A 13,765-nucleotide genomic window follows, 5' to 3' on the forward strand; every position below is an offset into this window, starting at 1 on the left:
CCCAGGACTGAGCTAGCAGGCAGTAAAGAGCTCCAAATGACGGATTCGAGCTGGAGTCAAATCTAACCATAAATCAGTAGGAAATACAGCCAGAGACAAATAAACCCAAACACATGAAAGTTGCCAAGAACAACAGGAAATAAATTTTCTTTTAATAGTTTGTGTGTATTATATGGACTCTAGCATTAAAACAATGTTCTCCTGGGGAAGAGCACCTCTTCCTGCCCCTGCTAAAAGCAAGCAACAGAAAGGTTTCAAACCATTCCCCAAATTTATGAATGTTAAATTTCTATGTACTGTACAGTAGCTATGTTATACAGTTATATATTTATATATCAGCTTACATTCAACTCTAAATACAGGGTGGAGACTTGCCCTAGAGCAATTTCCAAGAGCTCTATCTGACATCTCCGGCTTACCTTCCTCCTCACAGGCAAATTTTACGGGTATCTTACCACAGAAGTCAATGGCTGCACATGACTTGAATGGCTTTGAGATCAAGCTCTTGGTGCCCTCCTCTACAGAAACACACATACTCTCAGTATAGAGAATATCCTACTCCATCCCTAATCTAGTGAGCCTTGAGTACTCAAGATCATCGTTGTCTGTGTAGGAGTGCTATGCTCCTGTGTATAAGATGAAATTCCAGTCACTGCGTAACCTGGAATTCTTTCTCCTGCATAATGAAGTAACAGAGAGAGATTTATCCCATCTATGGCCAATTCTGACCTTATGTAGAACACATATGCCTCTGCATAAGGGTATTTTCCCCAACACAGAAGACATAATGCAGTTTCTTGCTGCATACAGCAGAAACCTAAGTCATGTGGAGAGGCTATTACATTATCTGTTTTTCTTCTCAATTTTCTGAGAATTCTGCCTCTGCACAGCATCCTGTCCCCTCTATTATGTTACTCCAGCTGTTCAGCAGACCAGTGCTCCTGCCAGGCTGAATGGTACTCGGTTCAGCAGCAGAGCATATTATGCAATGGGTGTCAATGCCTGCTCTAGCAAAGTGCCTGTCTGTTGCAGTCAGGAACAATACTTAGAGATCCTAGGCACAGGGTCTCTCTGGTCTTCTGCTGCAATGAGCTAAGCTGCTGAGCTCAGGTGCCCCACAGAATGGCTGATCATGCCACCAGAAGTCATGAAGAGTGGTTAAGACACTTCAGACAGCTCCTTCCCTTTCATTCTTTCAGTGAAAACTGGCTATATACCTGGAAGTGTTTGCTATGTATCCGGAAAACAAGGTTCTCTAGCAGCCAACAGACATTCAGTGCTACCAGAGTGAATATTTTCCCAAGGTTGGTCTGTCTCTGTGTTCAAGCCTGTAGATACATGTATGTCCACCACCTCACAAGTAACTGGCTCCGTGCAGGACTGCATACAAAGTGAACCTGCAGATAAGGATTCCTCTCCCACATCTCATTCCAATTTGTGACTCCTTTCTGCTTTGTGCAGAAGCTCCCTGGTCAGGAGGTAGGAACCGAGGTGGAGATACTGAAAGCAGGCTCAGCAGCTGGAGAGTGTAGAGGTATCCAGACCATGACAAGGCATCAGAACAAGCTAATTCATTGCCTTCTGCCTTGTCCTTCAGCCCAGAGGAAGCAAGTTCCCAGTTCTCCAAGGACATGCACGTTCTCTGGGCTCTCTTGGAGCTTAGGAGCAGATGCAGCCATATTTCTGCTCCTTGGAACTTGCCTGGAATGGGCATCAAGAGAGGAGAGGAGAGGAGAGGAGAGGAGAGGAGAGGAGAGGAGAGGAGAGGAGAGGAGAGGAGAGGAGAGGAGAGGAGAGGAGAGGAGAGGAGAGGAGAGGAGAGGAGAGGAGAGGAGAGGAGAGGAGAGGAGAGGAGAGGAGAGGAGAGGAGAGGAGAGGAGAGGAGAGGAGAGGAGAGGAGAGGAGAGGAGAGGAGAGGAGAGGAGAGGAGAGGAGAGGAGAGGAGAGATCTCCTCTGATCCAACATAATCTTCTTGAGAAAAATATCATGCCGTACTAAATCCAGAGTTCTTCCTTTTGGTAGCATTTGTGTATGAGGGAGGCAATGGGCTTGAAAGAAATTCCCAGAGGTAGTTATAAATGATCTGCTGCCATTCAGGGACAATGAGGTTTGTCTTGGGTTGAGGACAGCTCATCTCCCTGTCCTGTCACTTCTCTGAGTCCAGCAGACAGAGGGAGTCTGTGCTATCACAGAGCAAACTCAGTGGCTGAGCAGGACTGGAGAAGCACAGGCTGAGCAAGTGTATCAGAACTCACACTGATGCCATGCAAGAAACCTAGGCAAAGGCATAAAGTCTAGGGCATCAGGGTTTGCACTCCTTCACATGAGACAGCCTAGGGCATCTCTGCCATAGGAGAGGATTACATCCTGTCTCATTCAGGTTTCTCTGCAGGGGCAAAGAAGAGAAGATGCAGCACAGTTATAAGGACCTCTGGGAAATGAGCAGATCATGGCCTGCTGAACAGAATCTGAAAGAGAAGGGGAGCATCCCACATCCTCAGCAACAGATAGAGGACAAGAGCAGCCACGACGACAGGGTAGCAGACAGGGACTCTGTGTGCTGCAGCACCTGAAGAAGAGGATGTGGGAGAATGCAGAGAAGTAAGGAAATGGTGGGGGAATCACAACAAGCAAGAAGGACTTCTCTTGGGTTGTAGGTGATGATTTCTCTTCTCTCCCTTCCTTTTTCTCTTCTACTGCTGGTAGCTTACAGAGCACCAGGGCTTCTCTGCTGCTGCTCCAGGAGCTGTCTGCAGGGGAGATGCACGAATTGCCCCGATCGGCGGAGACGTCGAGAAGGAAGGCCAGCCAGCTGGCGACAGATCTCATCTGAAGACAGAGCAAATACATGTTGAGGGATAATCAAAGTTTCCTTCAAATTCTTCACTGTCAGTATAGTTAGAAGTACATCCTTCTCTGTGCCTGCAGAAACTTTTGGAACTGCTGAATGCTCATATACATGAGGCAAGCGACTAAACCCTTAGGCCTTTGTTAATTCTCTTGTGGCTTTATTCATGTACAATGCATATTAAAATCATTCAAATTTTGCTGCAACAAAGACTACATGAGAAATCTTGACTGGATCCAGTTTTAATTTGTGAATAGAAATACTGACAGTTACTCTTTGACCTCAAAGGAATGTAACTTTGAATAAAGGCTTGCCTGGAGTTAGTGCAGCATAATGAAGGCTGACTAGATTCAAGCCAGAATCAAGAGCTCTATAACTTTTTGGTAGTACAATATCTACTTCCTAGCATTTTTCATGGCATGCATACTGGATCCTGCATTGCATTAGAGCTCCCCCAAAATAAGCCCAGGGAAACTACTACATATTGATTGGGTCTGGGAAATATGTGAGCTTGAAGCTTGGAGACAGTGTCAGATGGCTACAGCTATGCTTGGATTTCCTCTTCTAGGTCAGCTTGTGCTGTCACTCACCTTGCATGACCTCGTTCTCTTTGCAGACAATACGGGAGCACACCTCCTTGTTTATTATGTACATGCGCCGCACGCTGAGGGATCACCAGGAGCACACCGAGGACAGTGGAGAAAGGCACAGGGACAAAAAGAGACAAAAAAGGGATATAGGTAATAAACATTATTTCATGTTTATACTCATGATGAGGAGTCAAACACTAAATCTTTAGGATTAGTTAATCTAAAACAAGGCTGTTGTCAATAGAAAGGTAGCCTTAATTAAGACTTCATGATCTGGCCAAATAGCTTACATAAGGATTACAAAATTGGACACAAAATAGCTTTTTAGTGCTGCACAGATACTAGTTATTATGCTGTTTTAATTAATCACCTTAAAAGGCAGCTCTGAGGATAGGATTAATCTCACCAACTAGTTTCCCAAAGGAAGCTCTAGTTTCAAAAGGAAACAACTGTTGAACTGGACATGCCATTTCTGGAGAGCTTTTAGGGTTTTTGTTGGGGACTACTGTTTTCTTACCTTGTAACACAGAGGTAGCTGATACACTGCTTCACAGGCTTGTGAACAGAGTACAGGCGTGTACAAGGGAACTGCTCTTCACGACAATCTGAGAACACACACACAGAGGTGCAATCCAGCATCATGGCAGCTGCATGCATTCTGGCATGCATATAGTTTCACTAGGTGCTGTCCTCCAAACTTCTAGTGAAGGCCTCTAGGCTCCACTTTCCATCCTCATGTCAGAGATGGGGATGGTTTAGAGAAGAAGAAAATAAGGCAAATATTTCTTATCCCCTTGCCTCATAAGACAAAAGCAAGGAAGAGTAAAGTGAAGTGTAAAACAAGCCCACTGGGAATTCTCAACACTGAAAGCACACATTTTAAGTGGGACAGACACAAACAAAATGTGAATTGTAGTTGTATGTTTCACATGCGTGTTTCGAATAGATCTACAACCTCACACTTTGGGTCACAAATTCTATTTCTTTCTTCTGGACAATCAACCCCATAGCAAACTATGATTTTTTTCCCCCCCCCTGCATTTCCTTCTGAAACACCAGCCCTTGGCCACTCAGCAGGTCTGGTCTAGTTGTCTGCTAATTCCTCCCATCCTGAACATGCCACTAAGTGAAAGACTTCAGCTTCCACTACCGCCATTCTCCAGTACTCCTAACACAAGGAATAGAATGAAGTGAACTCTTCAGCAGGCCTCGGGAGATGAAGCTCAGTGCTCAGACAGCACGTGATGGGAGAGGTAACAGGGAGGGTGAAAGGGGGCCAGGGAGAAGGTGCAGGCAGCGAACTTAAACATACCTGATGAAGCTGTTGTGGTTTCACTGTCAGACTGAACTGGAAGACAAAGTTAGTGTGGTTTACCATGATTCCTTCCTAGACGTCAGATTATTCAAAACAAATACCTGGAAAGTTCTTTCAAAAGCCCTCCATTGTAACTTCTGATGTGGAAAAACCTTTTATTGTTACTAACATGAAACAAAAGAAGGTACAAAACCAGTATGAATCTAGTGCCAGCTATCTAGCCAACAATGGTAAAAATCCATTCGAGCTTTACCACGAAGCATTACCACTTCTGTTCAAAATTACACTGTAAAGACATCCCAATTTATAATTCAAAAGGCTGAGTATATGTCACTGTAATTGCCATCTATCTAGACAGGCGAAGGAGCCTGTGACTGACTCTTCTTACCAGATGGTTCTTTAATGTCTGTGATAAGGCAGCAAAAGATGGTTGGTTTTATTATTCCCTCTTATAAACCAATCCAGCTCTATCACAGTAAAACACAGTGAATTTTATTGTTTACCCAGTGACAACCTGGAAGGGAACTCAGAGGACTTGATAGGTGCAAGCTTTCATCAGTGGTAATGGAGGACTTCTCCTTTTCCTACCTACTTCACGTGCAGTAACACCATCCAGAAGCACAGACAAAACACATGGATGTAGAGAGGAGTCTTCTGGACAACAGAGCCCAGTTAGGGGCATTCAGGGAAGGAGGAATTCTGGGTGTGCAAGGAACAGGAGGAGGAGAGGGAAGGTGGAAACATTCAACTGTGAAGTGAGAATAAACTCACCAGGACTAAGAAGAACAGGTGGTGTTACAGCTGCAGCTGGAAAAAGAGAAGATGTTCTGAGAGATCTTAATTTGAGCTTTCAGTCTCTTCCTCCCTCCCACAGTTCTGCCAATGGCTCATCATTATCGATGTGTAGCCATCCCACATGCTGTTCATAGTATCACCACAATCCAACCTGTCAGGGTAACAGCAGGCTTCTCCTGTGAATATGCTGGGTTCCCTACGGCTGATGGGATGCTGTACAGCAGAGATGGGCCCCATGGTACACCTTCTATTAAGAGTTTCTTCTTGATCCCTCCACAATAAGTGTTTTGAAACTAAAGTCTGCTGTCAAGGCTTCATGTTTATCTTTTTCAGGTTTAGATGTAGGTTAGCCACAGCCACTTTCATATGGACACAGAATGTCTTTATTTATCCTCCTACAGACTGTCAAGTCTCACAGACCAAACATGAGACTCGTCGGTTGCCTTCACCTACCACCACCCACCAGGAAGATCATGCACCATATGTACATGACACTGTGCTTCCACTTTGCTCCTCCATGACAGCTGCTCAGATTGACCCACAATACTCTCGCCAGCTGATGGGCATAGTCACAGAGCGGAGGAGATACCACGGAGCTGCTCTCAAGCATGGCTGCTGGCTGGTAGCAGACATGCACGTAATCTTTCTTTTGTTGCAATGCTGTCACATTAACTGGTGAACCTGACCAATTTCTCCCCCTTGTCACTTAATGTCTTCCTCCCTGCAGCTTTCTCTGAAAGCTCAGGGTGTGTGAGCTTCAGTTGTCATGATTTCTTGCAGTGCGAACAACTTCAGACAGCCCTGCGTACACAAGGTGAGACTGGCGTTTCCTTGGAGAACAGGTCATTAGCCACCCTAATTCACCTCCCTGCATGGAGCACAGGAAGGGCTCCCCAAGAGCTGTAAATGCTGGAAGAGCATGTCTAGGTGTCAAAGATGGGGAGGAGGGGTTCCCAAACATAATGGGTAATTTCTGGGGCTATATAAGTGGCATTAAAGGTGAACAAGGGGAAAAGAGGCCTGAAGTTGCTGCGAGGTAAGAACTTACCAGGTGTGCTGATGAAAGAGTCGGTGTGAACTTCACCTGGAAAAGAGAGAATGTCCTGAGAGAGACTGTCGTTACTTTTGTGGTTCCTTACACAGTAAGCCATAGCTAGCTTGAATTTTCTTGGCTGCCATAATATGCTCGGGAAATAGAGGGGTTCAATCCAGTATGTACATAAACATGGTAAACCCATCTCACCCTTATCCATTGCTCTCCCCAGTGGCTAAGCTGGAACTAGATTTCTTAGTGCACAGGTTATACTAACCCTTACTGAACTCTGGCTCACATATGGCCACGGGTAGGCATCTTGACTGGAAGGAAAAACTCATAAAACCAAAGCTCTGGCGGTTCCTGCAGCAGCAGGACAGGAAGCTGGAATACCTGCTGCACAGAAGGAGGGATGCAGCTCCAGAAGCTAGGCTTGGCTGCAAAACTTCATCAGCAGATATGTTTCTTTCAAAGGCAACTGATGGCAAAGCTAAGGTAGGTGTGATGGAGAGATAAAGTGTGAAGCAAAGGGGAACTTGGTGAACATATTCTGGTCTGGCTTCTGAATAGCTTTCTGGAAAGCCCTGGATATTGCACATGACAGGATTATATCTGGGAGACATCTGAAGTCTAAGCCAGTGACTTCAGTTTGAAGAAAAGGCTGGCTCTTGTGGTTCCTCTGATTGCTGAAGTACAATGCAAACATGTATTTATTCTACCTTATCATGTCACAGAAATGGAAGAAGTAAGAGCTAGAGGGATAAAGCTATTTACATGCTAAAACACATTCATTATGAAGATCAGTCAATATCCTTTCTCAGTGGCCCTCACTGCTAAAGCACTGTACCACTTGTGCACCTGTATGCTCAGAATTTTCTTGAGCAGTTGTAGAGGTCCCCTAGCTTCTCAGTGCTAAAGAAACGTGACTTCTCATGGATCTCCCACAGCCCCTGACTGCAAACATAACTTCATGCAAAGTGTTTAGCACCCCAACAGTACTGAATTATTTGTAAAGAACACGCAACACTTAGCAGATTGTCTTAGAAGCCTTGTTTAATCTTCACTGAAAGGTAAGGTTACAGCATCAAAAGCAAGGAAACGAAGAATAGTGTTTGCAATTAAGTAGGCTGTAACTATGTAGGTCAACTAGGTGACATGAGCTCCTAGCACACCACATGCCAGTGATACTCACCAGTTACACTATCCGGTTCTTGCCCATTGACGGCCAATGGAAACCACTCTGCAAGGAGAGAAGACAGGAGAGTCAGGAAAGGACACAGAGTGATTTCTATAGGCTGAAGGCCTTGTGAAATTTGTTGAGATTCTTGTTTGTCCAGGAGACAACACTGCCCTCTGCTGAAGGGAGAAACGCTCTCCTCTCTGCCTCAGCCTCCACTGCTGGCTGGGTTTCCTCTACAAAAACTTCTGGATACAGTGAGTCCTGATTCTGTCACTGCTGCTTCCATCGGGGCTGAAGGTTGAGCACAGGAACCTCCAGATCCACCAGACTTTGCACTCCTGCATCACCCTTTGATGCACTTTGAAAACAAATTGCACCTTGCCTTCCCACTCTGGAGGTTGGTCAAAATCCCTGTCTGCATTTTAGAGAAGAAAGAGGAAATTGAATCATGGAAATTATTTGCTTGGAGTCACAAGAGTGAGTTGTTGGCACAGTAAGCAACAGATTGCAGGTCTTGCAGCTCCTTAAGCAAATAATTATGTGGTCCATCATCCCCCCTGGGTATGGAGCACAGAGTGGAAGATGTTTTCCCTCTCAGCCCCTGCAAGAATTTGAGAGGAAGAATGAAGGCTTGACTGTGCATGCTGTATGGCAGAGGAGAGATTGAAACTGAAGTAGACTGTTCATTTGTCCAAACATAAACGGTGAGAGAGCTGCTTCCTCCAGTAGCCAGGAATAGGAAAATATTTCCTGCTAGCCATGGAGGAGGGAAATGTCTGCATAATTGGGGGTGGATTGAAGGAAAGAGTTGGCAGGGAAAAAAACAACAGTGATCTGAGGCACTGCAGGGATGTGTGCAGGACCAGCCAAGCACAGTATACCCTGCTATATTTTATTAACTCAGCCTTTAGCTTAATGGGAGCACTGCACGTGTAAAAAGACTATCTGGTCTGGAGCTTTAGTCTTAGTTCTTACTCATTCCAAGAGCTGTTACTTGCAGGCTGCAAAAGGACTCTTGGGACCTCTATTTAATCCTGCTCTGTGGCATTATGGGACCCTGATATTCCTTTCCACAGCCAGCTGCCAGCAAGGGCTCAGCTGCTGGCTGTTGACCCAGGGAGAGTCAGACATGTATAATAACTTACATACACACTGTAGTGGAGCCCAAAACCTTTCCTGTTCTGGCTAGTTTCGTAATGGTTATAAGCAGAGGGAAAAAAAAAAAAAAAAAAAAAATCTTTACTTTCTAAATTGTTCCTAATACAAAAGGAAGAATTCAAATTCTGACATAAGCCCAACCATTTTAACACTGAAAAGTCAGCTTTTACTACTACATCTTTTTTTTTTTTCTTCAGATTTTCAATTACTTCAATTTATATTTGTTCAGGTGCCAATTCATATGCTTTATAAATGGTTGGATTTTGTTATCCAAGTTGCAGTAACTTCACCCTTGAAGTCTCAGAAAACTGCAACCCTAACACACCAAATCTGTAGCTGACCCAAAAACAAAAATGATGAGACATCAGGTGGTGATTCCTGCTAATTTCCAAGTTAAATACAATATTTACAAGAATTTAACAGAAATTCTAAAACAAGATACACAGAAGCAAGAAATCTTCCTTTGAGGCCTCATTTCATGTATTGTAAAAAAAACAACATTTTTTTTTCTACCTTTAACTTTGTAAGCCACCTACAAGTTCAGCTCTTGGATGCCTTTCCTCCCTGCTTCATAGTAACAAACATGACATCCTCTTTGTGACAAATACTGTGCATGCTTACAGGAAAAAAAAAAAGTGTTATCGGGAACAAAACCAGGCTTCAGTTAAATCCCAGATCCAAGCAGTGACCAAGCAACAAGGGAGGTGCATCTCAAGCTACCTATTTCGGCATGAGGGGAGGACTGAGTAGAGAAAATTGGGATAACTTGGTTTGAATGTAATAGGTGCAGTCACCTTTCTGTCATACAGTCTTTCTGTGATGAAACTCTCTCCACTCACTGGAATTAAACTTCATTTGCTGTCTGTCCTGTGTCTTCTGACTCTAATGGCTGATGCTGACCCCCTTCCTCTCCCCTCACAAAGCTGATCCTGCCAGGATTTTTGCCAAAGAAACTCCAAGCAAAGACACGAAGCACCAAAACAGAATAACAACAAAAGTTTTAAACTTTGGAGGTTAGGCTTTTTGAAACAACAACACTAAGAAGGACAAAACTTTCTGAAAACCACAGAGCCTGGTGGGGGGGGGGGGGGCCTCCAGCAGGAACCGCTAGGGACAGCAACTGTTTCACAACATTTTGTGGAGCATGAAGTACAGCATAATCTATAGCAAGCAGAAACCCTACCTAACCCTCTTTCTAAACTCTGAACCTGACTGTTCTGTTTATGCAAACATCCCCGTAGTGCAAGCTGACTTGTGACTCCAGCTATTTGCTGAATGGTTGACACATAACAGGAACCAGTCCCAAGTTGCCAAATTTTTCCTTACAACCCTCTATCTACCTTGCCTTTCCTGTTCAGTCCTTTCCCCTTCACCATCCATCTACATGTCTCTGTCTTTATCCTGAGATCATTGGCACATAAACCTTTGTAGGATACTCCACGGGGCCAAGGTAGAAAAGAAATCCTCCCCTTGGAGTATGGACTCACCGGCTGGGGACAAGAAGAAAGCTAAGAGACACAACAGTGTACAGGCTCCAGAGGTCTTCATCCCTGTGGACAGGAGGAGAGGAAAGATCAGTTAGGAGTGGGGATACTCTCCCCTGTAGCCCAGAAACTGCCTGCAGCCTCCATCTCCTTGTCCATTTGCCTCCCATTTGTTCTTCCCAGCTTTCCTCCCACCTGTCTCCCTCCTAATCTGCCTGTTTTCCAGATGTTTCTGAAACATTTTGGGCTCAACGTGTAATTCCATCTGCCTTCTTTCTCCTTCCACCTCCTTTCAGTCTCTGTCCCTTCTTTCATCCAGGTGGCTAAGCCCCCCTCCACACACAAGGCCAGCATGCAAAGAAGAGTTATCTTGTTATCTCCCTCTACTCTTTGCTACTGTCACATTGTTTTAAAGGGTACAGAGAGAACAGATAAGATTCCCATCACTTACTGCTGCCCTCGGTCTCCACTTGTTTCAGCAGCAGACGCTCTGCCTTTCCCCTTCAGCGGTTCCCCCCACTTTGGCTACTGGGTAAATCACATGCAGCCACACCCAGAACATGCTCTACTTTGGGTTGTCTTCAAAATACAATTTTGGGAAGAAGTGGAAAAAAAAAAAAAAAAAAAAAAAAAGAAAAGAAAGAAAAAGAAGCCAGGGGGACGTTGGGACGTGGTGTCATCATGCTGCTGGAATGAGGTGGGGGGGGGGGGGGAGCAAAGAGCAGCAGCCCACACCCTCATTCCAGAGTTTATTGTACTCCAAAGGGAGACTGCTCCTCCCATTCCCCCAGGATGGCCCAGCATCAGGATCGGATTCTTGTGTCGACATTACACATTTGGCTTTGCCCTCCTACACACTGCCCCTGCTCTCCACTGCATCGAGCCCTGTTTTCCCGTTTACTGCCCGTTTCTACCCCATCCCCGCAGTCCTCTATTCTCACCGCTCCCCTGCCCCTCTCCCGCGGGCTGACAAGCTGCAGATCCCCCCATCCCCATCCCCATCCCCATCCGTGTTTTCCCTAAACAGCACGCCCGTCTCGCCATGGTGACAGGACGGACTGTAGCCTCCCCCCGCTCCCCGGGATTACAGCATTCCCAGCAGGCAGCCCCATCCAGCCTGCGCTGCCAGTGATGCTGTGCAGGAGGAATCTGAAACCACCCGGGGCCAGGGGGCAGGGCCAGGGGGCAGGGGCAGGGGGCAGGGGGCAGGGGGCGAGCGCACGCCCCGGGCGGTCCCGGACCGGGATCGGGGAGCGGGGGGGTTCCCGCCGGCGCCACCAGCCCCCGGCGCGCGAAAATAGGGCTGGCCGGCAGCCAATCAGCAGACAGAAAGGGTGGTGACGTCACTCGTCGCCGGGGAGGGGGGAGAAGCGGAGTGACCCCTCCATCCCCGGGGTGGGATGGGGATGGGGATATGGGGATGGGGATGGGGATATGGGGATGGGGATGGGGATATGGGGATATGGGGATGGGGATGGGGATATGGGGATGGGGATATGGGGATATGGGGATATGGGGATATGGGGATGGGGATATGGGGATGGGGATGGGGATATGGGGATGGGGATGGGGATATGGGATGGGGATGGGGATATGGGGATGGGGATATGGGGATATGGGGATATGGGGATATGGGGATGGGGATATGGGATGGGGATGGGGATATGGGATGGGGATGGGGATATGGGGATGGGGATATGGGATGGGGATGGGGATATGGGGATGGGGATATGGGATGGGGATGGGGATATGGGGATGGGGATGGGGATATGGGGATGGGGATGGGGATATGGGGATGGGGATATGGGGATGAGGATATGGGGATATGGGGGTGGGGATGGGGAAATCCTGCCTCCTGTTGCCTTCTCAAGCAAGGAGATGGCCAAGGCTCCCCCCCTCTACAGCAATGCAAGACAGAAACCTTGTAGGGCAAAACTGTGTCCTGTGAGGCTTACCCTGGTAGCTAGGTAACCCTCTCTTGTTCTCAACAAATGGCAAACTATGAGTAAAGTCCAATAATACCTTGTGTGAGGTTATTAAGGAAATCCTCACTAATCCTTCATCTGCCGTGAAGGACCCAAGCAGTGATATCTGCACGCAGCAGACCTGCAGCCAGCACTTATACCTAACACCCACAGCAGCTGAGCAGTGCTCGAGGCAGAGCTGATGAGGACAGACAGAAGGGCTACCTGCTATTATTTCTGGTCCCCCCAAGACTCAGAGGTAAAGCACCGGAGGTGGGCAGTAGCAGGAGATCGACAGAGGCAATGGGGAAAGCTGGGCATTTCCATGTTCACCAGGGCGGTGTTTTGGACTGAAGCACCATCACTGTTTCTGTGGAGCCAGATACCACCGGTCCTACCTTCAAGGTCTGGCCAAAACTCAGTCCACTGGAGATGCTCAAAAGGTGATTAAACAACCCAAAGAAAGTGACAGAAGCTATAAATACTCCTTGGTTTGAGGAATCCTCTCACATCCTTGGCTTTTTTGGCATGACCAGATAGTAGCTTGTTTAGACTACATCTTTCCACACACTTTTTTTGTTTGTTTTTATTTTTTTTTCCTTTTCTTTTCTTTGTGCCTCTGTGCTGCAACTCAAGCCATGGATAACTAAGATATCTATGCAGATTAAGACCTCGTGAGATCTGAACATTTATCTGAAACCTTCCATTGATGCTGTATGTCATGGTCTAGCAATGTTACTGATGTATCACTATCTACCACAGACAGTAGGATTCAACTCTGATCCTAAACAAGGTTTCTTCAGATTACTTTTGATCTTTAAATCCTTTATTTTCAGACTGGGAGACGGTGTCCCTCCCAGGCTGCTCAGTGCGGATCAGACGATTTACGCCAGCAGCCCCCCTCCGTTTGGGGAGCTTGGTGCAGACGGGCGGATGCAGGCTGGAAGCAGTTCAGTGTTTTACACACCAGGCAAACCGCAGAGAAGTAACTGGAGATGCTCCGCTGCTCCTGCTCTCTGCGGACACCGGAGGGAGCTGCAGCTCGCAGCAGTGGAAGCTCCGTTTCTTTTCTCTCGCAGCCCGAGCACATTGCTGAAGAGAAGCGGCTCCCTGCCTGCAGGCCTGATCTGGTATGAAGGCTCTCCTTTTCGCTGTCCTGTTTATCAGTGTATTGGATCCACAACTCTTCAATGCTTTGATTTGGGGGAAGGGAAATAATCTAGTTATTTTCCCCCCATCCCTGTCTCACAACATTCACAAAGATGGCTGGACAGTCCTCACTGCCGGTAGATATGAATAATTAACATTATTTTTCCCTTCTCGTCCATTTTACTACCTTCTGCTTCGCACGTAGTTGTCCTTCTCCAGCAGAGGGTACTTCGGGGACATCTGCAGTG

At 46.6% G+C, this 13,765-nt stretch overlaps 1 protein-coding gene across 1 annotated transcript; it reads right to left on the reverse strand.

Annotated features, from left to right (window-relative positions):
- Positions 1-1,863: 1,863 nt before the first annotated feature.
- Positions 1,864-10,962, reverse strand: MFAP5 (microfibril associated protein 5). Its single transcript, XM_082761602.1, has 9 exons — positions 10,856-10,962; positions 10,408-10,470; positions 7,775-7,822; positions 6,598-6,633; positions 5,526-5,561; positions 4,752-4,787; positions 3,957-4,044; positions 3,440-3,513; positions 1,864-2,830 (listed from the first exon to the last, which is right to left on the reverse strand). Exons 2-9 carry the CDS (start codon positions 10,466-10,468, stop codon positions 2,709-2,711), a joined length of 501 nt encoding a protein of 166 aa, XP_082617728.1. The 5' UTR covers positions 10,469-10,470; positions 10,856-10,962; the 3' UTR covers positions 1,864-2,708.
- Positions 10,963-13,765: the final 2,803 nt, after the last annotated feature.

Source organism: Aythya marila, assembly GCF_965140915.1.
Source record: "Aythya marila genome assembly, chromosome: 1".
Classification (NCBI taxonomy): domain Eukaryota; kingdom Metazoa; phylum Chordata; class Aves; order Anseriformes; family Anatidae; genus Aythya; species Aythya marila.